At 51.7% G+C, this 23,244-nt stretch overlaps 1 protein-coding gene across 15 annotated transcripts in view; it reads left to right on the top strand.

The window, feature by feature from the left end:
- UNC13B (unc-13 homolog B) overlaps positions 1-23,244 on the top strand; it is a 156,013-nt gene that overhangs the window by 99,052 nt on the left and 33,717 nt on the right. For all 15 annotated transcript variants that reach the window (XM_083575437.1, XM_083575433.1, XM_083575446.1 and 12 more), the window contains 12 exons: positions 562-781; positions 4,183-4,410; positions 4,546-4,687; positions 10,190-10,359; positions 11,958-12,073; positions 14,081-14,244; positions 15,891-16,041; positions 17,682-17,750; positions 19,581-19,670; positions 20,889-21,023; positions 21,602-21,735; positions 22,246-22,331. In XM_083575437.1, the coding sequence (XP_083431563.1) occupies positions 562-781; positions 4,183-4,410; positions 4,546-4,687; positions 10,190-10,359; positions 11,958-12,073; positions 14,081-14,244; positions 15,891-16,041; positions 17,682-17,750; positions 19,581-19,670; positions 20,889-21,023; positions 21,602-21,735; positions 22,246-22,331 (1,705 nt within the window). The remainder of the gene's footprint in view (positions 1-561; positions 782-4,182; positions 4,411-4,545; positions 4,688-10,189; positions 10,360-11,957; positions 12,074-14,080; positions 14,245-15,890; positions 16,042-17,681; positions 17,751-19,580; positions 19,671-20,888; positions 21,024-21,601; positions 21,736-22,245; positions 22,332-23,244) is intronic.

Raw genomic sequence — 23,244 nt, 5'->3', positions numbered from 1 at the left:
TGCCTGTCCTTTGAAAGTGCTGCCCAGGGCCTGACTCTTAGGGGCGATGGGGCGGGGGCCACGGAGGGCTCCCCACACGCCGCCACCACGACACAATGCAGGCATTGCCGGCCTGGTCGGGTGCCGGGCCTTGTTGAAAGGAAGCTCACAGGAGAGGAGGGCTCTGCTTGCTCAGCCTACGTGGATCAGGCCCCACCACTCTGGCTTTGGTTACTAGGGGCAGCTAGCACACTCGAGGAGCTCTTCTCCTGCGATGAAGCATTCTCCCCCCCCCCCCCCCGGCCTCTTTTGGTTTGGAAACACAGGCCCTGAACACATCCTTGCTGAGTTTGGCAAGGAGCTGTTCGCCGTAAGTGCTGCTCTCTGCACGCTGCCTGGAATGGCGGCTCTGCTTCAGGGCTGACCCCGGCAGGCATCCCATAAAGCTGGCAGGTGAGGCCGGGTCCCGTATTCTGACCCTTCAAGAAAACGGGGCCTGATCCCTAAACGAAACACTGCCAGCCGCGCATGCTGAAGCCTTTCCCCTGCGCAGGGCGTGACTCCGCTGCCTTCCTGTTTCAGAAATCACATGTATATAAGAAGACCTTGCAAGCCTTAATCTACCCCATCTCCTGCACAACCCCCCACAACTTTGAGGTCTGGACAGCCACCACCCCCACCTACTGCTACGAGTGCGAGGGGCTGCTGTGGGGCATCGCAAGGCAAGGGATGCGCTGCACAGAGTGTGGGGTCAAATGCCACGAGAAGTGCCAAGATCTGCTGAATGCCGACTGCCTGCAGAGTGAGTAGCCCCTCTGTTTCCTGTGGGGCAAGAACTGCTGGGGGTGGTGGGTGGGGGCCTGTAGGGCAGCCACGTTTGTTGCATTTCTCAGTGGCTTGTTTTTGAGGAATGAGGCAAATGAATGGAAAGGCTTAAAAAATGGGGGTCAGGAAATGGAGAGAAGGCTCTTGAGATTCTGAACAGCGGTCAGGACACTGTTGGGTCTCCCTGGTGATGGTGCTTCGTCTGCTCTGGCTAGGGCTGGGTAATGGGTGGCCCCACCAAGTGTTGCTGGGCTACAGCTCCCCTCGTTCCATCGGGGCTGGAGGCGCAGGAGAGTTGGAGTCCAGCAGCACCTGCCGTGGGGCATCAGGTGAGCCAGCTCTGCCCTGCAGGAGGTGGAGATGTTCTTCAACCCAGCCTTGGCACAGGAGACCCAAGTGACCTCAGTGGCCAGAAGACCTTGCAGACAGCTGTGTCCTCTCTAGACTGAGAGCATCTGACTGCTTGGTAACCTCCCCTCTGGATCTGACGCAGTCCACGGTTGTTCACTGATGTCAGCTGTCCTGGGAGGGCCCCCCTTTTTTTACTTTTTGTTGAAGGAAAAGCCAAAATAAAATAAGTTTACTCTTGTGAGTTTCTGTCTGTATCACAAATATAAAGCTGTGTTTTTGTCTTTCTCTTCTTGGAGGAGAGGTCTCTTTCTCCCTCCATGGAAAAAACAAGCTGTTTCCTCGTAAGCTTCTGACCTCTTTGGCCTCCTGTCTTTGGGAAGAGTTAAAGCTCAGAAAAGCTGACACTTTGGGCAGTAGCTTTGTTCTGGGCTGGCCCCATCCCTCTCCCTTGATGCAGCAGGAAGGACATCAATACTCAGCCGGACTTTGTGTTTCCTTTCCTGCCTCTGCTCTTGGCACCTGAATGTTTTAGCCAAGTAGCATTTTGGTCTCAGTGGATCATTTTAATTTCAACCATGGAGTCCCAGGAAGAGTTGACTCTTGTTTTTGTGTGTGCAAATTGCCTCCTTTGTCTTGTGAAGGACAGATGGCTCTGTGAGGGAGGTAAAAAAGAAAAAGAAGTCCACCTGGTTTGCAGCTTCACAGAAATAGAAATCTCACATTTTCAATGCAACAGGTGCGGCAGATGCATTGATGCCCAGATGGCAAATCCTGCAGGGAAGCTATGAGGCCTAATTTTGGTTTGGTTTTCTGAGAGTTGACCCACTGCTGGCAACTTGCTGAGGCTGCCTGCTCAGCCCATCTTTTCCTAGAGTTGAACTAGACGGGTCATTGCTGCTTGATATTATTCATCTGAATCACGACCATGCTTTGTCAAGAGGCCTGCTTTCTGAATGCAGAAAGGAAATCTGTGGGGTGTGTGGAACAGGGCAGAGATGAGAGACCATAGTCCAGGACCTGGGGAAAGCACTTAGAGGGAGCGTCCTGCACTGGACAAACTAGGCAGAATGCTTGTCGTGTCTGTTGCTGTGTCTTCCTCCCTGCTGCATGAGAAATCTTGCAGCAAAATTTGTGCAGTAATTTAGATGGCAAGAATCTGCAGCTGCAAATGTCAACATTTAGAGAAGGGAGCAACTTCACTCCCACCAGAAGTCAAGTCTGTTCCTCTGCAGGTTCCCTTTTCTATCTGTGACTTGAAGTGGCTGTGAGTGGGCTTTGTTGTGGTCCCAACCAAGGAGGAGCCGGTGGAGCAAGGCGGGTGGGCCTCCGCAGCACCAAGGAGAGCTCCCAGGGAGCAACTTGCTCCAAAGAGGGTTGGAGGTGGAACTGTGGCCCTTTCAAGCCCACAAATCTGCCCCTCCAAGGTTCTGACCCCTTTTGGAGTAGTAGACCTTCTGTGGTCTGAACACAAGCGCTTCTCCTGCACTCCATGGCTGGTGCTGTCAGACTGTCTAGGCAGCAGGGGAGGCACTAGGTTCCTTGAGCCCTGGGAGAAGACGCCCAGGAGGGTCCAGACTCTGGTTCTGTAGGTGCTTGGGCATCCAGCTGGGAGCCAGATACCTGGTCCAGCCTCAGCTGCTGACCCTGCGGCCTCCTCTCAGGGCAGGAGCAACAGTTCACAGGGGCTCAGAAAAGTTGCTTGTATGCCATGAATGCCATGACCTGGAATCATTATTTGGACATACATAAAAGTCTGTACACTTTGGGATACTCCTGCAGGAGAACAAAGGATTGAAAACAGACTCTGCCATTTGGATGCCCCCTTTTCTTGGGTTTCATATCCTTATTTCTTAAGTCGTAGTTCGTGCAAACACTTTATCTTGGTGCCAGTTCTGCGCCATTTTGAATTGAGTTTGATAGGAGCATGTAGCTGGCCTACGTTCCATTAAGGTCTGGAGCCCCATCACAAACCATCCTCAACCCCCCCCCCCCGGCAGAGCAGAGGCGAGAGACTATTTCCCCTAATGAAGGTAAGGGGGGAGAGGAGGGTGTCCCCCTCCCTGGCGCATCTTGCAGGGCTTTTAGCTGTGAGGCTGCAGCATCCTTGACTCAAACCCTGGAAGCCAACCAGCCGCTTTGGGAGCTGGTTCACTTCCGACTCCGCTCTGGTTGTTTGATCAAAAGGGGCAGCTTGATGCAGCTGGGAATTCTCGTTCTCTTCCTTTTACAAACCTTGGTGCTGAGTGTTCAGGTGGTGATTGAAGTGCAACTTTTGTGAGCGCCAGTTTCGTCACAGGCTCTCTGTCAAGAAGTGTTTGGGCAGCAGAAGGAACACTGGTTTTTATTTTAAATCGCAAAGCCTATTTTAGGGTTCCAAGAACAAATCATTTTCAGGCATTACCCTCCTACCTAACAGATGTCCCCCATACCATCAGCAGGAGGAAGGTGCACATTTCTCCACTAAGGCAAATGGCACTTGGGGGAAAACTCCCGAGGGGATCCCCAGTTCCTGTGCAGCAAGCACGTTCTGTTGGAGGCTTCCCTCTCCTTGTGACCACCCTGCGCAAGATGCTGGGGGAGCCAGAAGCCACGGGGGGGTGGCTCCTGAGGCTGGGATGCTGTTCTGTCATCTGGCCAGGAAAAGACCTTTAAGTTACAGGCTAGCAGGATCCCCTTTCCCCCTACTCAGCCTCTACTTATAAACGCTGTTTCTGTCTGTCTGTCTGTCTGTGTGTGTGTGTGCCCATGCACCGCTCCATCTTTGCAGCTCTCCCATTAGCAACAAGTGCTCTGTTTCCGACTGCTACATAGCTATCGCAGTTGAGCCTTGGGTGGCATCAGGAATCTCAGTCTTGCATATCACACAGCCCTGGCTTAGGGGAATTGAGTTGGGTCCTACTTCCTGGAAAGCTAGCATGATTCCAAGAGCAGTTTTGCTCCCCTGCCCTCTTTCCGGCCAGATCGAAGATCGACGGGGTCAGCTCTTTGCCAGCCTTCCCTTGCTAATCCTTTCCGCATTGTTTGCAGGAGCGGCAGAGAAGTCCTCGAAGCATGGAGCCGAGGATCGCACCCAGAACATCATCATGGCCATGAAGGATCGCATGAAGATCCGAGAGAGGAACAAGCCAGAGATCTTTGACCTGATCAGAGATGTCTTCAGTGAGAGCAAAATGACCCACTCTCAGCAGATGAAGACGGTCAAGCAGAGCGTTCTGGACGGTACCTCCAAGTGGTCAGCAAAAATTACCATCACAGGTCAGCAAGGCGGCCTGAGCCGTTAGGGGGGTGAAGGTGCCTTAGCTGCTCCTGGAACTGCCTTGTGTATTTCTTTAGCTGTACTTTCTTGTTACAATGATGTGTTTTTCTGAACCTTCACCTTTCCCCCCGTAGTGGTCTGTGCGCAAGGCCTGCAAGCCAAGGACAAAACGGGGTCCAGTGACCCATACGTGACAGTCCAAGTCGGCAAGACAAAGAAGAGAACAAAAACAATATTTGGGAACCTGAATCCCATCTGGGATGAAAAGTTCCACTTGTAAGTATTTGTGTGTCGTTTTTTCCACTCCTCTTTCATAGATTCCCGTGTTGTCCTTTTTGTTTACAAAACACCTTGGGGGGGGGGACACAAATACCTACCAAATATCTCAATAATAATAAAAAGGCCAAAAGTTGTTGTTGTTGTTGTTGATGGTGGTGGTGAGTGTGAGGGTGATGGTGATGATGATAATAATAAGACACATTTAATCTATTTAGCCCTAATTCAAGATAGCAGCATCCAGGGTTGCAAGAAGAGGGTAGCCAGTCACCCACAGGCATTTCTGGAGAAAGACAATTGAAAGGGGCCCAGTTGTCTGGCTTCTTGTCTGGTTTGTGTAGTGAAATTGCTTGGTAGAGGCAGGAGGTACAACTGCGGTGATCATCTAAATTACCTGCTGGAGATGGGAGTTGGAGATGGGGTGCTGTGGCAGAGCTGCTCTTTTCTGATGGTTGGACTGAGAAGGTGGTGCTGAGTCTGCGGCGATTGTACAGTATAGCTTTGCAGGGCTCTGTCTTGTCCCCCGAGCTCTTCAATGTCTTCTTGAAACCGACAGGGGAGGGTTGCCAGGGATTTGGGTATCTGCCTTTTCATCTGATCCAGAAGAGGCTGTGGACGTTTGGGCTCCATGATGGGCTGGGTGTGGGCTGATGAGCTGGAGCTCAGTCCAGGGAAGGTGGAGATGCTGCTGTTGGGTGATGTGTTGGACCAGGAAAGGTAGACAGGACTGCACTTTCCCTGTGGGCAGCTCAGGGCTGCCTTTTGAGCCAGCTTTGCTGAGAGATGCCTAAGTAGAACCGATGCCTTTCAACGACTCCAGACGTTGTGCAACCTGATTCCCCTTCTGGGAAGGGATGATCTTGTCTTGGATATCCATCCAGTTGGAGGACTGCTGTGCGGTATATATGGGGCTGCCTATGCAAAACATTTGGAAATGTCAGTTATTCCAGAGCACAGCAGCCAAGATGGTACTCATTTGGGGGAACTTCACCGGCTTCTGATTTCCAGTGGAAAGTGCTGATTCTAACCAAGAAAGCTACTTATAGCTTGGGGGCTCTTCTCCTGTAAGAACCTTCCTTTCAGTGGAGATCTGATCAGGCCCTTCCAGAAGCTAGAGGGGGCTGTCACTGCAGAGAGGGCCTTTTCTGTGGGGGTGTCCCACTTTCTTTGCCTGCTCCAGACACATTAACCTGGCCTCCTCATTACTCTCTGCTAAGCCTCCTGCTTTCCTGACCCTTTAACAGAACTTGGGATCCATCATCATTACTAGGTTTTATATTTATTTGTACTGTTTATTTCTGAGTACTTTGAGTATTGTTTCTACTTTTGCTCCTTTTATTGAAATCAATGATATTTAAGTGGTTCTTTGTAAGCTGCCCTCAGGACAAGGCAAAGGAAAAAGGAAAAAAGTAAACTTACATGGGCCTCTGGTTCTCTGTTAGAGGCAGAGCCGGCCCACCCATGAGGCAAGGTGAGGCAACCGCCTCGGGCGGCAGGATCCACGGGTGCAGCAGATCCCAATGTAGATCTTTATTCCCCCTTGTTATGGATGTAGATCTTCATTCAGCCCTTATTCCCAAGCAGGGAAGGAGAGAACATTTTGTGGTTCGCCTCAGGTGCCCAAATGTCTTGGGCCGGCCCTGGTTAGAGGGATTATGCTCCCTTCAGCTTGCTTTAGGAAGGGCAGCAGGGTGCCTGCAGGGTGCTTCTCGGTTAACAGTACAACCCCTGTATCTGTGCCCAAGTGGCATGAAACCTGGCGGGCAGCACGGTGACTTAGAGAGCACAGAAAGCTGCAGTGAAGGACTTTGTTAGTCTGCAAAGTGGTTGCCAAGTTAACAAGAGATGCCCTCAAGTTGCTGCTGCTGTCGTTTCACATTTAATTAACGCTAAACCTAAAGCGGAGACGGCTGCTGCAGAACAGCTTTGTTCGATGGGTGCTCTGCTTCTTTAAAAGGGTCTCCTCCTCGACAGCAGTTGGCCAGCTTTTCCCTTCCTCCTCTTGGCCTCCTCCCTCCCTGGGCAAAGGAGCCCCATTACCCCCGGAAGACCCCAAAGTGTCAGCCAAGGGACCTTTTCGTTTGGTACTTTTGTCGGCTATCTGAGCTGCCCAGGCTCTTCTTCCTTGAGAGCAGATTTTGAATGAAAATGGACGAAGTGGGTCTTCTGTGAGCTAGAGCTGGTGGATCTCACTCCATTCTGAGTGTAAGATGCAGTTTGTGTTTTCAAGAAAATTGTGCATGTTACAAAGACTAAGCTTTTGCTTGGATGGATGAGGAAGCCTTTCTGGTCTTTAGAATTGTCCACAGGAGGCCTGATGGATTCTGCAACCCGTCGATAGTTTGCGGAGACACCTCCAGGTTTAAGAGCGTGAATGGAGGAGAGATGGTTTGCGTTGGGCTGAAAGGGGTGCATGAACATCCCAGGGATCAGCTGCCACCCAGTGACCCTTCCTATTGCCCCAGGGCGGGTTCAGCACCGAGAGTGGAGTTTCTCTTCCCTCTGGGCTGGGAAGCCAGTTTCCTCCGGACGTTCACTGCCCGTTCAATGCCAGCACCTGGGAAAGCAGAAGAGCTGCCTGCTCACAAGGCTGGAGCTGGAAAGCCGAGACATGGGCACGTCGAACCTCTGCTGACGTCTCCAGATGTAATTGTCTCAAAGGGGGAATCAGAAAGCACAGCTCATCAGGGGAATAATCACGCATAAACACAGGATTTTGGTGAGATGCTGAGCGTGATAATAGGCTGGGCCCCTGCAAGAAAGATTACAGAGCCAGGCGGAAGCTTTTAAGCAGCGACACTGTAGTTAACCACCCAGCTGGCTAGTTGGAGAGGATTTAATGGTAATCAAAACTGTTACATGCGGCTGCCTCATCTACACCTGATATTGATCATCAGCTGCAGGGAGGCATCTCATCTCTTGTAGCAGCTGGACTGGCTTTGGTAGTGAAGGAATAAATATATCACAAAAGTACCCCGCTAACTCCCCTCCCCCTCCCCACAAAGCACCCAGCTACATTGCCATGTGGCTGGAAGAATACCATGCCTGGCAGCTTCTGAAACATTGGCATGACTTGGGCAGAGAGAGACAACCCACATTTGACCACTTGCTGTGTCATCCTGTTAAAAATGCACAGAGTGTAGTTCTGAGAGAGGAGTCAGGTTTTGTGTGAAGCATGTGTAGACTTGTGAAGAAATATATGACTGGAGCATAGAAAACAGATTGAGAGTATAGGCCTAAAAACTATAGGAGACAGAAGCACCTTACTGGGGGTGTCTGCTATAGACCTCCAAGCCAGACTGAAGACTTGGGTGATGCAGATTACCAACCATTCAGAAAAGAGAGATATAGTAGTCATGGGAAACTTCAGCTTCCCCGATATCTGCTGGAATGCAAACTCTGCCAAGAAGGTGAGGTCCAGCATGCACTCTGGACTCTAAAAAGGCCAATTTCAAAAAGCTTAAGGAGCTGCTGGGTGAGATTCCCATGCTCAGAAATGCTCAGAGAGAAGGGAGTCCAAGTTGGATGGGGATTTCTAAAGGGAGAAACTGGAGTTTCTGTGAAACACAGTGTTTGGGCTTATTATATGCATCTCAGGCTCTCTCCACACACACACACACACACACACACACACACACCAACTACTGGTGCGTTTGACTCTCAAGAAGCCTGCTTGATGCAGCATTTCCAGAGTAGTTGAGATTCCTGCACTGCAGGGGTTGGGCTAGATGACTCTTGGGGTCCCTCCCAACTCTGCAGTTCTATGATTCTAAGCCCGAAAAGAGAGGTGGCACCCCCTGGCCCATCCTCTTGGCAGAGAGGGCAGAGCAGCGCCACCCCCGGGGAGCGAGAGGAGCCCAGTCAGAGAGAGGCCTTCCGTGAGTCCAAATGGAGCTCTGCTTCCCAGTGGGAGCCGAAGGCAGAAAGGTTTCGGATGGACGGCAGCCTCCCTGGGAACGTCTCCCGTTTAATTCACTCTCAGCCATACAAATTGCCAGGAGTTTAAAAGGTGTCAATTAATGGATCCCGAGTTACAGGTCAGTGGCAACTGGAAGCCCCACAAAGGCTTGGGGGAGAGCAAGGGAAATGCCACTGTCCTGATTGACAGAAGCTTCGCAGTTCGCCCATGACCCATTTTTTCACTTTCTTCTTCATTTTCTTCGGGTTGCTTGGCAACAGATGGTGCATTCTTAAAAAGGCTAAATCCCAAGCCTTGAGCACAGGCTCTGCGATGAGGCAGGTCGTGCATTTTCCTCCCCAGGCTGGGTAGTTGCCAGGGCTGGTTAGGATGAGTAATTGTTCCCTTCATGGGTCCACCTGGGCCTCTGCCTTTCATTCCATCCTTTCTATCACTTGCCCTTTGTGAGCTGAGACATTTGCCACAGGAGCCAACCCATCTTGCTACACACACACACACACACACACCTGTTTTGGGGCTGCGGGGAGAGAGGTGGACCCAAAAATGACTTTAGTCCAAACGCATGCATCCTCTGTCCCTTGTACCTTCAGGTTGGCTTCAATATCACATTTGCACACCAGAGATTGCTTCCAGAATGACTTCTGAAAAGGCTGCATGCCTCTGGAAAGCAGGTTTTCCATAAGGATTCAAGAGCAAGCTGGGAGATGCTGGCTTGGTTCCTTTCTGCTCAGTGTAGCACCCCAGGAAACAGCCGCAGGAGTGGCAAATGTTCATGTCAAGTGATTTTTACCTGTGTCGCAATAAGCAGCCGTGCGGACAGGTTCCGAAAGAGCATTCCTGTGGGGGTCCAGGACCAAGGAAGAGGGTTATAGCTTTTTCCTCTAGGAATGAGCTCAGCTTCTGCTGGGGATTGTCCACACTCCGTGCCAAGATCACACGCAGGGTTGTTTTTGTATCGACTGGAGAATCAATGGCTTTAAACTGATGTGAAAAGCGAACGGCAGCCTGTCTTCACATCTTGAGGAAACATCATATTGGGCTGCCTGGGAAAGAGATGATTGCCAGGCAGAGCCCAGCTCCCTCTGCCAGTTGTCTCCCTCTGAGAAGGCTCAGGTCTCCCAACCTCATAGCTGGCAGAGCTCTCCAGGCCCTTCTGGGTGGGGGAAACGTCATCTGGTGGGCTCAGCTTATATGTACAAGATTTCAGCTGGATGTGAGGACGGATGCAAAGCAGTGGCTTTGCATCTTTTTCCTTTGGCCTGGAATCCCTCAACCCTTCCTCCTTTCCTCAGCAAATGGTGCATTTCTTTAGGAAAGCTGAGCCTGATACAGCAGAGGGCATTTGGGGCAGTGGAGGAGTGAGGGGGATGCTTTTTTAAGACAAGAGACTGAGCTACACGACAGTGCGCTCCCTCCTTGCTCTGTGTCCCTTGAACATCTTGAGAGATAGGCTGGAGCTCTTGACTCCATCCCCTGCTGTCCCGCACTGCACAGGGAGGAAGGGGGCCGTTCTCCCTGCCCTCCCAGGCAGCCTTGTGGAGCCTCCTCACGCCCATGATCCCCTCTTCCTGGCTTGCTTTCAGTGAGTGCCATAATTCCTCCGATCGGATCAAAGTGCGGGTCTGGGACGAAGACGACGACATCAAGTCCCGGGTCAAACAGAGGCTGAAACGGGAGTCTGATGACTTTCTGGGGCAGACCATTATTGAGGTGCGAACCCTCAGCGGGGAGATGGACGTCTGGTACAACCTGGGTAAGAAACCTCTTTGCTTGCTGGCATTTAGGCAGATGCTGAATGGGAAAAGGGGCATAGCTCAGGGGTAGAACATCTGCCTTGTAGGCGGGTTCAATGTTCCTGGGCCTACGCTGCTTCGCTTCAGTTGGAAATACAGCTTTGTAGACATGTGGATAGACTACCTTCAAAAATAAAGGGAAATTGTGTGAGAGAAACACAGAGAGAGACCTACTTCAGTCTGTGCTCAGCCAATAATTTAGTTTCTGGGCCTCAAAAATACAAGCTGCAAAATCTTTCCACCTGGAAGTCCTGTCAGAGTCTGGCAGAGAGGCCACAGAAGTGGCTTCCCTGAGCCTTTCCCTGCAGGGCTGCCTTCTGAGCTCTGACTCGGTTGCAGTGCCAGGAGTGTCTGCAACCTCTGACTGGGCTCAGAACCCAGATCCGCTGCCTCTCACTGCGCACACAAGTAAGATAACAGCTGCCGTGAAGACTCCCCCAGAAGAGTGTTGTGGGCAGAAGCAAAGCCGTCCGCAGACACCTCTCTTTAACACCCCCCACGAGGCAGCAATATTTGGGGAAGAGTCTGGCTTGGTGAGAGCTCCAGGCAGATGGTGCCTGGGTTTGGGGGGGAGGGCTTGGTTGCCTGCAATAGTCCTCCGCTGCCCCCCTGCTCTGCTGAGCTGTCTCCTGCTTTCTTGCCTGGGCTCTCGTGGGGAGGGAAGGTTTGTGGGGGGGACATTTCAGAGAGGGGCACTTGGCTGTGTCACAGAGGGAACTCTACCTCCTCTCACAGCCTGTGAAGTTGTCCTGTTCTCCATCTTCCTGATGGGCAGCTTCAATGCAGGTGCTCCCAGGGCATCCTTGAGTTGACTTTTGGCTGAGCCACCCCAGGGCTCTGAAGACATGGAAGTCTTCTCCTGCCTCTTCCCTTGTCTCCTTCCTCTGGAATTGGATCCCCTGGGAGGAAAGGGCTGTTTCAGTTTCTTGAAGGCCAAGGCCTCCAACTCCAGGATTTTATAGCCAAGGGCAGGATCCTGCCATTGACATTGCAGTGACTGAGGGGACACAGGGCTGCAGAGAATGGGCTGCAAAGTTTGTTTGTGAGCCAGGTAGGCAGGAGCAGGGCTGTCTTGTTGGCACGGCTCTCTGTCTGCAGAGCCCCAACGCTGATCTTTTATGAGGCCCCAAAATGGGAGAAGGGGTGCAGTTCTAGCCTTGGGGTACAGAGCGCAGGGTTAACTCTGTTTTTTAAAAGAAAAGGTTTCATATTTTTTTTTGGTTTTTCAAAGACTTACAAACATACAAATTACAAAGACACAAATCACATATTTTTCTGATACACATATATTTGACTTCCCTCCCCCCCCTTTGTGGTTTCTTTTTGTTTAAAATTTCTATACTGCATTTCCCACATTGCTCCATCTTTAAGTTATTATTTAGTTTCTCTTAATAATACGTTTAGCTGTTTGTTTTACGTTAACGCTCGCAGGGTTGGCTCCGGCTGCCGCTCTCCTTTCTTCCTCCAGCCAACCTTGCTGTGCTTTTGTGGACACCCAAACTGTGTTAGGGGAGGCTCAGGGTTTCCCTCTTGAAAATGGGCTCGTTTTTCCTTTTAGAAAAAAGAACAGACAAGTCTGCTGTGTCCGGTGCCATCCGCCTGCAGATCAACGTGGAGATTAAAGGTGAAGAAAAGGTGGCCCCTTACCATGTCCAGTACACCTGCCTTCATGAGGTAAGCTCCGCAGCATGGTGGAGGCCCAAGGCGGCAGCGTCTTTTCTCCTCTTGCAAAAAGAATGTTGGGGCACAGCGAATTCAGCATCCCCAAAGGCGATTCCTCAGACTCTGGAAACCCCTCTCCCTTGCTTGCTTCTCTTGGACTCCAGGGGAAGCTGGCAGGCTAGTGGGGCAGAATGGGGGGAGATTCTAGACAGACAGAAGCATGTCCTTCTTCACACATGCTTAAGCTATGGATTGCGCTCCTGCAAGATGCCATGACAGCCACCAGCTTGGACTGCTTTAAAGAAGGATGAAGCAGATTCGTGGAGGAGGAGGAGAGGGCTATTGATGGCTACGAGACTCCTTGGCTTTGCTCTGCCTTCCCTGTTGGTGGCAGGGATGCCTCTGAATGCCAGGTCCTGTTTTGGCTTCAGGCACCTTGTTAGCTTCTCCAGAAAAGGTTTGCAGGCTGCTGCCCAAAACAGTCCCCTGCTCTTGTGGGCACAGCCTGCTTCGATTTGTGCAGGGTGGCCCCCTGCCTAGGGAAAGTGGCACGTCCGTTTCCTTTGCTTATTTATTAGCTGACTTTTAGTTGCTGCTCTGGAATGAGCAAGTTCATGGCCTGCTGGCATCTCCTGCACTGCAGCCTCTGGGCTCCGATTAAATTCCTGGAAGAATCCTGGTTCTGCAGTGATTAGACGGTCATGTCCTCAAAGTTTCAGCAAGGAACCAAATGGAAAGAAAGATGGACTCCATCTTCCCAACATTGTCCTTTTCAGGCTGCGTTGGCTGAAGGGCCTTTTGCAGTGGTGTGACGGTTCATTACTGAGCTCCAGAGCGGACAAGAGCTGTCCCTGAGCAGCCTGACAAGACGGAAAGCTCAAAGATGATTTGTGCTTGAAATTGAGCCTGTGGGGATGTCATTAGGAAATTCATTTGCATGACAGCAGCCAAGAACAGAAAGCTGGCGAGTAATGAATGTCTAGCAGGACACCTGTATGTGAGCTGCTTAAGCCATTTCCTCGCCTTCTTTCTCTGCCCAGCCACCTGATGGTTTCATAGCCCCTCCAAAAGGGGGGTTAATTGGGGTCACTTTAGGGAGTCCCATTTTGCTCGGGGAAGTGTGATTCAAATTCCACCTGAGTTGAAGCAGGCAAGCTGGTTCGCCATCAGGCCTTCGTCGCCAACTGGCTCATCCTCTGGGGCTGCCTGGCCTGTTTAAGGAAGCGCTTTGATCCAGGCCGGCCTCACAACCTTCTCTGGTTTTGCCTGCCCAGCAGAGCTGCCCAGTCTGTGACCTGGTTCTGTCCCCATCACGGTTTCCTGATCACTTGTGGAGAACAGAAGAAGAGCCTGCTCCACGCAGAGGGATAGTTGGAGAGAAGCAGCACACTGATCTTGGTAGCTCAGACCCAGAAGAGGAGCATTTTGGACCCTGCATGCCACCACTCAGGCATCGAGGGCAGCATCTCTATAGTCACTTCTATCTCACCTTTGCACAGAGCTCATGGGTGACATGCCCTGATTCGATCCCCTGCCCATTTTATCTTCACAACACCCCTGTGAAGTAGAAAGGGTGTCGAGGTCACGCAGGGAGGATTTGAACTCTTCACACAAGTTCTTGGCAATAGCCCTCACCTTGAGCTTTAGCTTTCTGCAGAAGGGGTTGATTAACCAGAAAAGATTTGGGAGGGACAGCAGAGGTTGTCAGGATGCAATGCTGGAGGAGAGAGCAGCCTTCAGGCTCGGGGAAAGGCGAGGGTGGGGGATAAAACCCCACAAGTTTCCCCAAACTAAGAAAGCAGGTGGACTTTGGCCACTGGGCAGCTGCTTTCTGAGTTCTTTAAGAGTACCCCGTGTATGTCAATGATAAAGGTAAACCTAACTATGAGGGTGCTGTGTACCACTCTGACCTTCTGTTGGGTTCACACCCGAAGCAGTGCTGTGTCCGTGTCTGTGGCAGCAGCAGCAGCAGCAGCAGCCCCTGCGTTGATGTGCTGGTCTCCTCCTTTTCTGCTCCAGAACCTCTTCCACCACCTGACAGATGTGCAAGGAAACGGGGTGGTGAAGATTCCTGATGCCAAAGGGGACGACGCCTGGAAGGTTTACTTTGACGAGACGGGCCAGGAGATTGTGGACGAGTTTGCCATGCGCTACGGGATCGAGTCCATCTACCAGGCCATGACGTGAGTTCCTGCCCGATGCTGAGCATCCCTTTCACCCCGGGTGCCGCGGAAAGCTCCATTGCAGAAAGGTTTCCTGGTTAGGAAGGGGCGGGCTTGGGTTTGATGCGAGAAAGTCGAGTCTGAGAGCAGCTCAGGAAGTTGTGATGGCGGGACTTTTGAGAACCATCGTCCTTTAAAAACCTGCCTTCCGCACACTCTTCTGCAGAATATGATCCTGGCCTTTGTCGGCCATCAGACTTCCATTTAAAATGCCAGTTTTGCCAACTGCAGGGTATCTTCTGCTGCTGCCATGTGTCTTAATGCTGCTCCCTTATTCTGGGATGCCAGAGACAGGGCCGGGTGGGGCTGCAGCAGACTGCGTCTGGTGCTCCCCTTGGGGAAACTGGATCCAGGTCCCCCAGGGAGGCTCAGGGAGCTTGTAGGTTCCTCTGGGCTCATCCTGCCATCCTCAGGAAGGAAGTGGCCTCATTTGCATTTTCTCATTTAATTGCTCTCATTAAAGTGCAGAAAAGAAACCCTCCCTCAGGAAAACTTAAAACTCATTCCCCCAGCACTAGGGCTTGTGGGATGATTAAAGTAAACAATCAAAGAAAAACTGCTATAAATAAGGGAAAACAGTGCTTGAAAGGGGATTATGTCACGAGACATGACAGGAGAGAAGCACTCTCTAATTAATAGAGTTGGCGAGAAAGTCTTGCTGGAAAGTTGCTGGAGGGGAAGGGCGGAGCTGAGCAGAGAGGCTCTTGCTCCAGATTCCTAAGCAGGAGCTGAAGCAACAGGAGGCTCTGCTCTGCATCCCAGCTCCTGGGAGTCTCAGGTGGGGAGAGCCCTCCTCCTCCTGCTGCTGCTGCTGCTTTTGCTTCCCAGGAGAGGCAGCGAAGGATGTCTTGGCGTTGGGAATGTCCTTGCTCTCAGAGCCTCAGAGCGCTGGGCAGAGGCAGGGAGGCTTAGGTTCCTGGGCACTGGATCATTTTATTCCCAGCTGCTTCCTAATTTGGTGCATCTTTTAAGGCGGTCTGTAAAACCAGCAGGCTAGTTAGCTGTGCTCCCTGTTGTGGCCTCGTTGATGCTGGGGGTCAGGCAGAGATGACTTTGAACCTTTCCTGGCAGCATCTGGACCCCCTGGCACCAGCCCACTTGCAGCCGGGATTCTGTATGGTGTGCAGCTCTTTGCTGTGTCATTCTGTTTGGGATGGATCATGGGATGGGTCTTGCTCATCTTCAGTGCCTTTTATGGGTTATGAGTGGGTTTTCTCCCCCCCCACACACACACCTGAGCCTCTCTGCTAGATCCTGAGGCCCCTCTCCACCCCCACTTCCCCCATAGCGTGGTGCCTCATCCAGTCTCTTGAGTCACTTGGAGCCATTTGCTCTGGGGGAAGCACTGGGCGGGGAGGAGGAGATTTTTGCTCCTGACTTGCACCCTGTGGCCTGGTTTTTGCAGGGGGGGGGTGTGTTGGAGTGGATGAGCTTCCGCTTCCCACCCCCAGCATCCCAGTCACCCTGTGATTTCTGGCACAACAGAGGTTGGGTTGATGCTTGGTAGGAGAAGGGGGAGTCTCTTTTGAAGATGTCCTTCCTTGAGATGGCTCTGAGCATCCCTGCAGCTTCTGCCTGATGGCCCCCAATGGCTTCTGTTCCCCCAGGCATTTTGCGTGTCTCTCCTCCAAGTACATGTGCCCGGGGGTGCCAGCGGTGATGAGCACCTTGCTGGCCAACATCAATGCTTACTATGCTCACACAACAGCCTCCACCAACGTGTCTGCCTCCGACCGCTTCTCGGCTTCAAACTTTGGGGTAAGTGCCCCTGCTGCCTCCCCCCTGCCCCCCGCTTGCTTGCTTGCTTGTGGGTCCAGGTTCAAGGGGACAAGGAACATCATTCTGTGGGTTGGAAGAAATGCTGCCTCTTCTTCCTGCCAAGGCAAGTTCCTTTACACTCACAAAGACACTTGCCCGAGGGATGCTGATGTAGAAATTGGGGTTTGGCTTTTGCTGCCCAGCTCCCCTTGGGACTGAGCCCCCCAAGTCCATGGTCAGTCAGAGAAGAATGTATGGAGGCAGGATCCAGTGGAAAGCAAGGCAGATCTTTATTTTTCTATTGCAACAGAGTTCTCTCTGCTCCTTCCAAGGAGGGAGAGACCCTGAACAAAAGTGTGCAGGAACCTTTAAAGACTTTTAACATTGCCCAACCGCCTTAGCCAAAGACCACCACCAAATCACCATACATACATCACAGAAGGAGGCAGTTTACAGCAGAAATCCTGTCTGCCAGGATGCCTGATAATGGCCGCTGGTTGCATTACCTGGGCAGTCTCGCCATTCTTCTGTGAAGGTTAATACTTTAGGATTTGTAGGCGAAAAGACAGTGGGAAGGCTTTCCCCATTTGCCTCCCTTACGGCAGAGGAATATTTGAGGTCATTGGAAGAGTCAAAATGGCTTCAGGATTGCTCTCCTGTACTATTTCAGACACATGGCTTATATATTTGTGCATTTATGAATATTTATTCTATATTTGAGACCTTAGAATTCTTATAACAATGCCAGGGGCCTGCTCTGCCTGAAATGAATCAATCGGTGTTTGCATGCAGTCCTTTGGATTTTTGATGTTGCATGCCTGATAATGTAACAATCTTGAAATTGTTTGTGTTGCCGCTCTGTGGTTTTAAAGCAGAGAACGAAACCAAGTAGTGATGTCCCAGTCCTTAAACGTGGGCAGTGAAAATGCCTTTTAATCCTTTCAAATCTCCAAGGCCTCAAGAGTTCCAAAATAACACTGATTGGATGTTTTCCCTTACTGTAAAGTAAGTGGGGCTGCTCTAAATCTTCATGGGATTCTTTTTCCCCACAGAGGGGTGATTCCTAAGGGATCCTATTTATTTCCTGACAGAGCCGCCCTCCTCAGGGCAGATTCCTCTGCCACCACGTTACTCTTCAGGCCTGGGGGCCCAATGTGGCCCTTTGGGCATCTCTTTCACACTCTGGACTCTGTGCGGGCCACGCCCCTCTCCCCAGGCCACGCCCCTTCAAGGGCCCTGCTTCACGTGCTTCTCGGGTGCCTTTGCCCGGCTGGAATATGCCCTTGAAGTGACGGTGCCTCTCGCTTGCCTGAATGGAAGGTGGAGCAAAGTGTGTGCAGAAAAAGCATCTTAGCCTTTTGCAGCCTGCTGTCCGAATGTGGTCTGCTCACTTTTGCCACTGCCATGGCGACCCTGGGAGGTTGCAGCCCTCGGACAGAAAACAATTCTGCACCCACTGCTTCAATGGATGCAAACCTTTTCACTCTGTTTGTGTGTCCCAACAGACTGAGTGGCCCTTTTTGGGGGGGGGTAGGAGAGAAATGTACCCCAGAAGGGGAGCTCCCCTTTAGGCCTGGAAATAGGTAAGGACCAGTTTTTGGCCACCCCTCTAACACATCCTCTTTTCCTCCCGCACACAGAAAGAGCGATTTGTTAAACTTCTGGACCAGCTGCACAATTCCCTCCGCATCGACCTGTCCATGTACCGGGTAAGAGCCACACAGAGAGATTGTGAATAGTTCTTGGCACTCGTGAACCCCCCTCCTGAGCCTTCAAGTGCCTCGCATTCATTATGTCTGTAATCCTCACTGCTGTGCTGTAAAGTAGGCCAGCCTGATTATCCCCATGTTGGCCTGGGAGGGCGAGAGAGGCTTGTCTCGGGTTTTTGGCTGAGGCAGGGGGCTCCCTGGCTCCCACTGAGTGGAGTCCTGCTAGTCCTTTCTGCTTTTTTAAAAATAAACCTAGGGTAAGAAATGTCTGAGCAGACAAAGGCTGGGTGGGTGGGGAGTTGTCCTTCCGCTTTCCAACTCAGAAATCCTCCTGTGGGAGGAGGACACTTCAGAATTTAAAAATGGAGTGTAATAGTGACCTTTTGCAGAGTTGTCGTGCTCCCATCTAAATTAGCAAAGATTGGGAACAGGCTTTGCAGCTCTCGCCGGCTTGATTATGCCCTCTCCAAAAGACTTGGGGTGGGGAGGGGAGCCGCGCTCTTGCCTGCAGCTTCTGCACTATGAACCATGGTCAATGCATCTGCCCAGACAAATCCAGCATCACTGCACCCATGCCAGGAAAGCCCAGCCAGTAACACTCAGGACTCAGTTTGGATGGCTCTTAGTTAGGATCCCTTGACGGATGTTTCCACTGGGCTCAGCTGAATGGCACCAACTAAAGCAAGCCTCTTTGCCAATTATTTTCTCTTTACCCCCTTAAAGGTGACCTTAGGAGGCCTGTGATACCTAGATTGGGTCTTTATCATGTTTTGGATAGCCTCTATTCCCATTATTATTGCTATAGCAATGCAGAGCATGGCAGGGAGTTTCTCCTCCTTGCGATCAAGTAGAGAGAGCTCCTCTGCCTTGGTATACAGCCAGTTCGGCACGTGGTGACGACGTTGAGAGTTTCAGTTTCATTTTTGCAGTTTGGGGTTCTGCACAGCAATAAACAAAAAAGAATGTGCACCACATTGGCGAGAAACAGCGCGAGGAAATGGCCTTTGGGAATGATGTAATTATACATTGTAGAATAATACCGCTCGTTATGGTGGGGGGAATAGCTAATCCTTGGATGAGATGCCGGTTCATTCTGCTGCCAAAAATAGTAGCCTAGTGTGAGCTGCAGTGAAATGTAATTAGATCTAATTTGTAATGATAAGACTCTGTTGCATAAATGGGCTCCTAATTGATTGTCCCCAAAGTGCAGCTGACGTTCTGTCTTGGGGAGCGAAGCCCTTCCACATTAATTAAAGGTGTCTTCTGCCCTGGAAACGTCAACAAGGAGGGAGGGCAGCTCCGGCTCAGAAGCCAGCAGGGCCAGAAGCATCCAGAGAGGTTTCTTTCTTGTTGCCTTGGCTCTTGCTCACCGCCAACTTTTAAAAGGAAGCATCCGATCTGTTTCCTGGACGTTTATCGTTCTGGGGATGCCTTAACACAGAGTGAACCAAGCGTGTGGCCGTTGGGTGAATTGGTATCATTGTTGTGACCAGGGAAATCCTGCACTGAGGGGGAAGTCTCCCTTCCTTGTGCCCCTCCCTTCCGCCCCTCATCCCAGTCTTGTTTAGCTATAAGCAGTTTTTCCTGTCGGGTTAGACTCATGCAGGGATGTGGTCTTCTAAGCGATGTGAAGCTCCCATCAGCACCAGCCACCAAAACCAGTAGTCAGCAGTGATGGGAAGTCCCCAAAACACCTGGTTCTCCACCTTTGGAAGAGCCTCCCGTGCTGCTGTCTGTTTGGGCCACTGAGCTGGGTGTTTGTCCCTGGGTGTTTGAGCCATGCTCACCTTTTTGCCTTTTTTAGAAGGGGATTGGTTTTTCTGCCAACAGAACAACTTTCCGGCCAGCAGCCGAGACCGCTTGCAGGACTTGAAATCTACCGTGGACCTGCTGACCAGCATCACCTTTTTCAGAATGAAGGTAGGGGTCTTCCTCCCGGGGGCTGTTCCTGGCCAAGCCAAGCCCTCACTCTCTGGCAGAGACCTCCTCCTCCTCCTCCTCCTCTCTTTCTCTGGGGAGGAGCTTGAGAAAAGCACTCTCAGGCTGTCCAGTCTAGCGACTTGTCCACACTTTTGCCCTGCTCTGTCCAGGCACAGCTCTGTGCTTAAAAGCTCCAGGCATGAGGTTTTTTTCCCCTGAAGCTTTACCTGCAAAAACTCGCTCTTTAATGCTCAGTTGGAGCAAACAGCAGTTCGGGTTTTCTGCGGATTGCCATTTGCTCCAATTGAGCTTCAAAGAGTAGGTTTTTCATGGGCAAAGCTCTGGAGCAAAAAAGGGTGCTGCTCGGACATGGAGCTTTAAAATGCAGACTGTGCCTGGAAAGAGCGGAGAAATGTGAAGTGTGGAGAAGCCTTCAGCCTCCTAGTCCAAGGAGAGGTCAGCCTTTGCCTCCGAATGCAAGATCTCTCCTCCATCCTTCCAGCAAGTGGAGATTCTGCTGCAGGTCCCAACTGAGTTGTTATCGCATCTCGCTCACTGATGTGGCTATGAACTTTCCCGTGTGCTTATCTGACAGCCTTATTCATTTGCCAATTAATTAAATGCTGCTTATTTGTAAATATCCCTGGAAACAAAGTTAAGTACTGGAACAAAACAATTCATTTTACAGGAACAAGAAGCCCATTATTCACAGTGAAGGCTGCTGATTGGTAATGAAATCTGCCTTTGTGCTTTTCCAGCTAACGGGGAAGCCAAGTGATGATTTCTGACACCCGGAAAGCTATTACCGCTTCGATGTGAGTGCTGGTGCAGGAAGCGGCAGGCACACCTGTTTATTTTATCTGAACAAACAGGCTTATTCTGCTCCTGGAACATCAATACCTGTGCTGTCAAGTTCTTTTTCAGGCCAGGTGTCTGAGTTTGTTTTGACTGCTGCAGAAATTCAGAATAAATGTTCTGCAATGGTGTTTTCCTCTGTTTGCAAATGTTCTGAGAAGCCGCATCTAAGGTTTTCCCTCTTCCAAAAACTCTGGTTTTTAAAGTCGCAGGGGTCCCATGCATTCTCCAGAGCAGCAGGTTTCTAACACCCTTTGTAGGCAACAAAGCCTCGGCGATCTGACTGCCAGCCTCAGAGGCGGCGCGACTTGTGGCACTTGCGGCTTCTCTCTGCCTCCCACCCTCTCCTGCCTTCCTTTCCAGGTCCAGGAATTGCAGAGCCCTCCTCGCGCCAGTCAGGTGGTGAAGGATTGTGTCAAAGCCTGCCTCAACTCAACGTACGAGTATATCTTCAACAACTGCCAGGATTTGTACAGCCGCGAATACCAGACAGACCCTGTGAGTCGAGGGTGACAATAGCATTTGTATTCCACTTCATCTGGAAAGCCCTCTCAGAGTGGCTTAGTAAGGGGTCAGAGTGTCTCTGCCCTTAGGCCCATGTTCCAGGCTCAGTCCACGCTTTAAAGCTCAGCGCCAGAGCATCCCCTGCCAGCGCTTTTGCCCGTCTTTTACCACTGAATCGGAGCAAATGGCAACCCACAGAAAAACCAGTTATCGTTGCTCTGATTTAGCGGTGAAACGCGGGTTTTCCCCTAGAAGGTGCTGGGGGAGGGCACACACTTGGAGAAAGAGCTTTATAGCCCCGGCCTGTGCCTAGAAATGCAGCCCGAAAAGCAGACTGGATGAAGCTTAAGAAACATGACCCAGAGGGTGGGAGGGAGAAGGAAGCCCAGATCTCAGTCGCAGAATTCTGAAAATGAAAAATTTGGAGAGCAGCGGCACCATCTCCAGGGAGCCCTGTGGGCGCAGGCACCCACAATTTTTTTGGCTATGGGTGCCTGGCTTCCCTCGTGCTCTGGCAGAAGGCGCAGGCCCTTGCCCAGTTGCCCATCTGGTGCCTTTTGCTTTTCCTCTAGAACAAAGCTCAGGACATGCCTCCCGAGGAGCAAGGCCCCAGCATCAAGAACCTGGACTTCTGGCCCAAGCTCATCACCCTCATTGTCTCCATCGTCGAAGAGGACAAGAACTCCTATGCCCCCGTCCTCAACCAGTAAGAGCCCCTCTTGCTTTGCTGTCGGAAGCAGACTCTGTGAGCCGGCCGGATTCGCTTTGCCTGCCTCTCTTTTTTGCCTTTCTGCCTTTCTGACCTTCCTGTCTCTTTGGGGTGACACTGTTTCGATGGTGTTCCCACTCACACCCCTGCAGCGTTAGAGCTCAGATACTCTCCTGACGAGTGGGGTGAGAGCAGCTCCTCTTTGGGCTGGCCTTCCGGGTGCCTTTCTCTCCTCCACCCCACTCCCCTCAAGAGCTCTTTGTGGATGTTAGGTCTAAGCGGGGCTGGGGGAGGGGCTGCATGCATAGGGCAAGTGAATAACGCAACAAGGTTGTCAAGGGAGCAAGAAGGGCAGGATGTAGCCCAGGGGACTCTCACTCGACCCAGGAATTTGTGGTAATTTGGGAGACGGACCTCATTGGCCAAAGGTTGCGGGATCCTGCAGAATCCCTCTTGGCAGCATCTTCTGAGAGCGATCCACCGTCAGGGATCTTCCCTTCCCTTTAGGTTTCCTCAGGAGCTGGCTGTTGGGAAGATCAGCGCCGAAGTCATGTGGAACCTCTTTGCTCAGGATATGAAATACGCCATGGAAGGTAGGTGGCTGGTCTTGGCATTCCTTACTGCTGCAGAGGGTTTTACAAAAGCGGTTCCTGGCCTTTGGCCCGGGTGTTTTGCAGGAGGTCCTTGCTCCCTGCTGATGAGCACATTTGCCAGGGGCCGGCAGTGGGCTGGAGCGGCTGCTTTCAGTGCCTTTTGATTTCCAGGAGGCTCCTGTTGAGGCTCCCAACCAGCCATAAATGACATGGTGGCTGCTTTCCCTGCCCTGCTCCAGCGAGGCTCCCAGCTTCTTGCTCGGCAACTGGCCAGTCACGTTCCGCTTGGGTCGAAGCCTTGCAAAGGCCGGCTGTCCTCTAATCAAATTACTTCTCCATGATGCTGCAGCCGGAATCCCTGAGCTCTGTGCCGTGTTCTGTGAGGAGCTGCCAAAAGCTCCCGGGGGAGTTTCTCAGGCCATCTGAGGAAGCCTTGCCAGCGCTGCTCTGCCAGCTCAGCACCGCTGTCGCTTCTTGGAATGGAGCTTGGCATCCTTTGCCCCATCAGGAGACTGAGGACTGGCCTCCCTCCTGCACCAGGCGAGAAGCTGCCAAGCCCTAAGAGCAGCCGCTGGCTCTGTCCTCTCTGGGCACAATCACCTTCCCAGTCTCTCTCCCCCTGGACAGAGGGCGGCATCTCTCTGCCCTTAGCCCCTGAATTCGTGCAGCTAGAGGAGAGGAAGTCCCTGCTCCCCTTGATTCGCGCTGTGGGCTAGTACCTGAGTGGAGCAGGGCAAAGAGGGTGACCCACAGTTCATGGGATGTTTCCGAGGACCTTCGTCTTGGGTCTCTGCTTCTCCTGCTCTTTGGCATCCTGGGATGTGGGGCAGGGGAGAGGGCTGTTTGCCCCCCACCTCTGCCCCAGACCTGTTGCTGATGTCCACTTTTTCTTTGCCCCTTCTCACTGAAAGGT

This window comes from Podarcis filfolensis, assembly GCF_964270895.1.
Source record: "Podarcis filfolensis genome assembly, chromosome: 11".
NCBI classification, from domain to species: domain Eukaryota; kingdom Metazoa; phylum Chordata; class Lepidosauria; order Squamata; family Lacertidae; genus Podarcis; species Podarcis filfolensis.
This window is presented reverse-complemented; position numbering and strand designations above follow the sequence as displayed.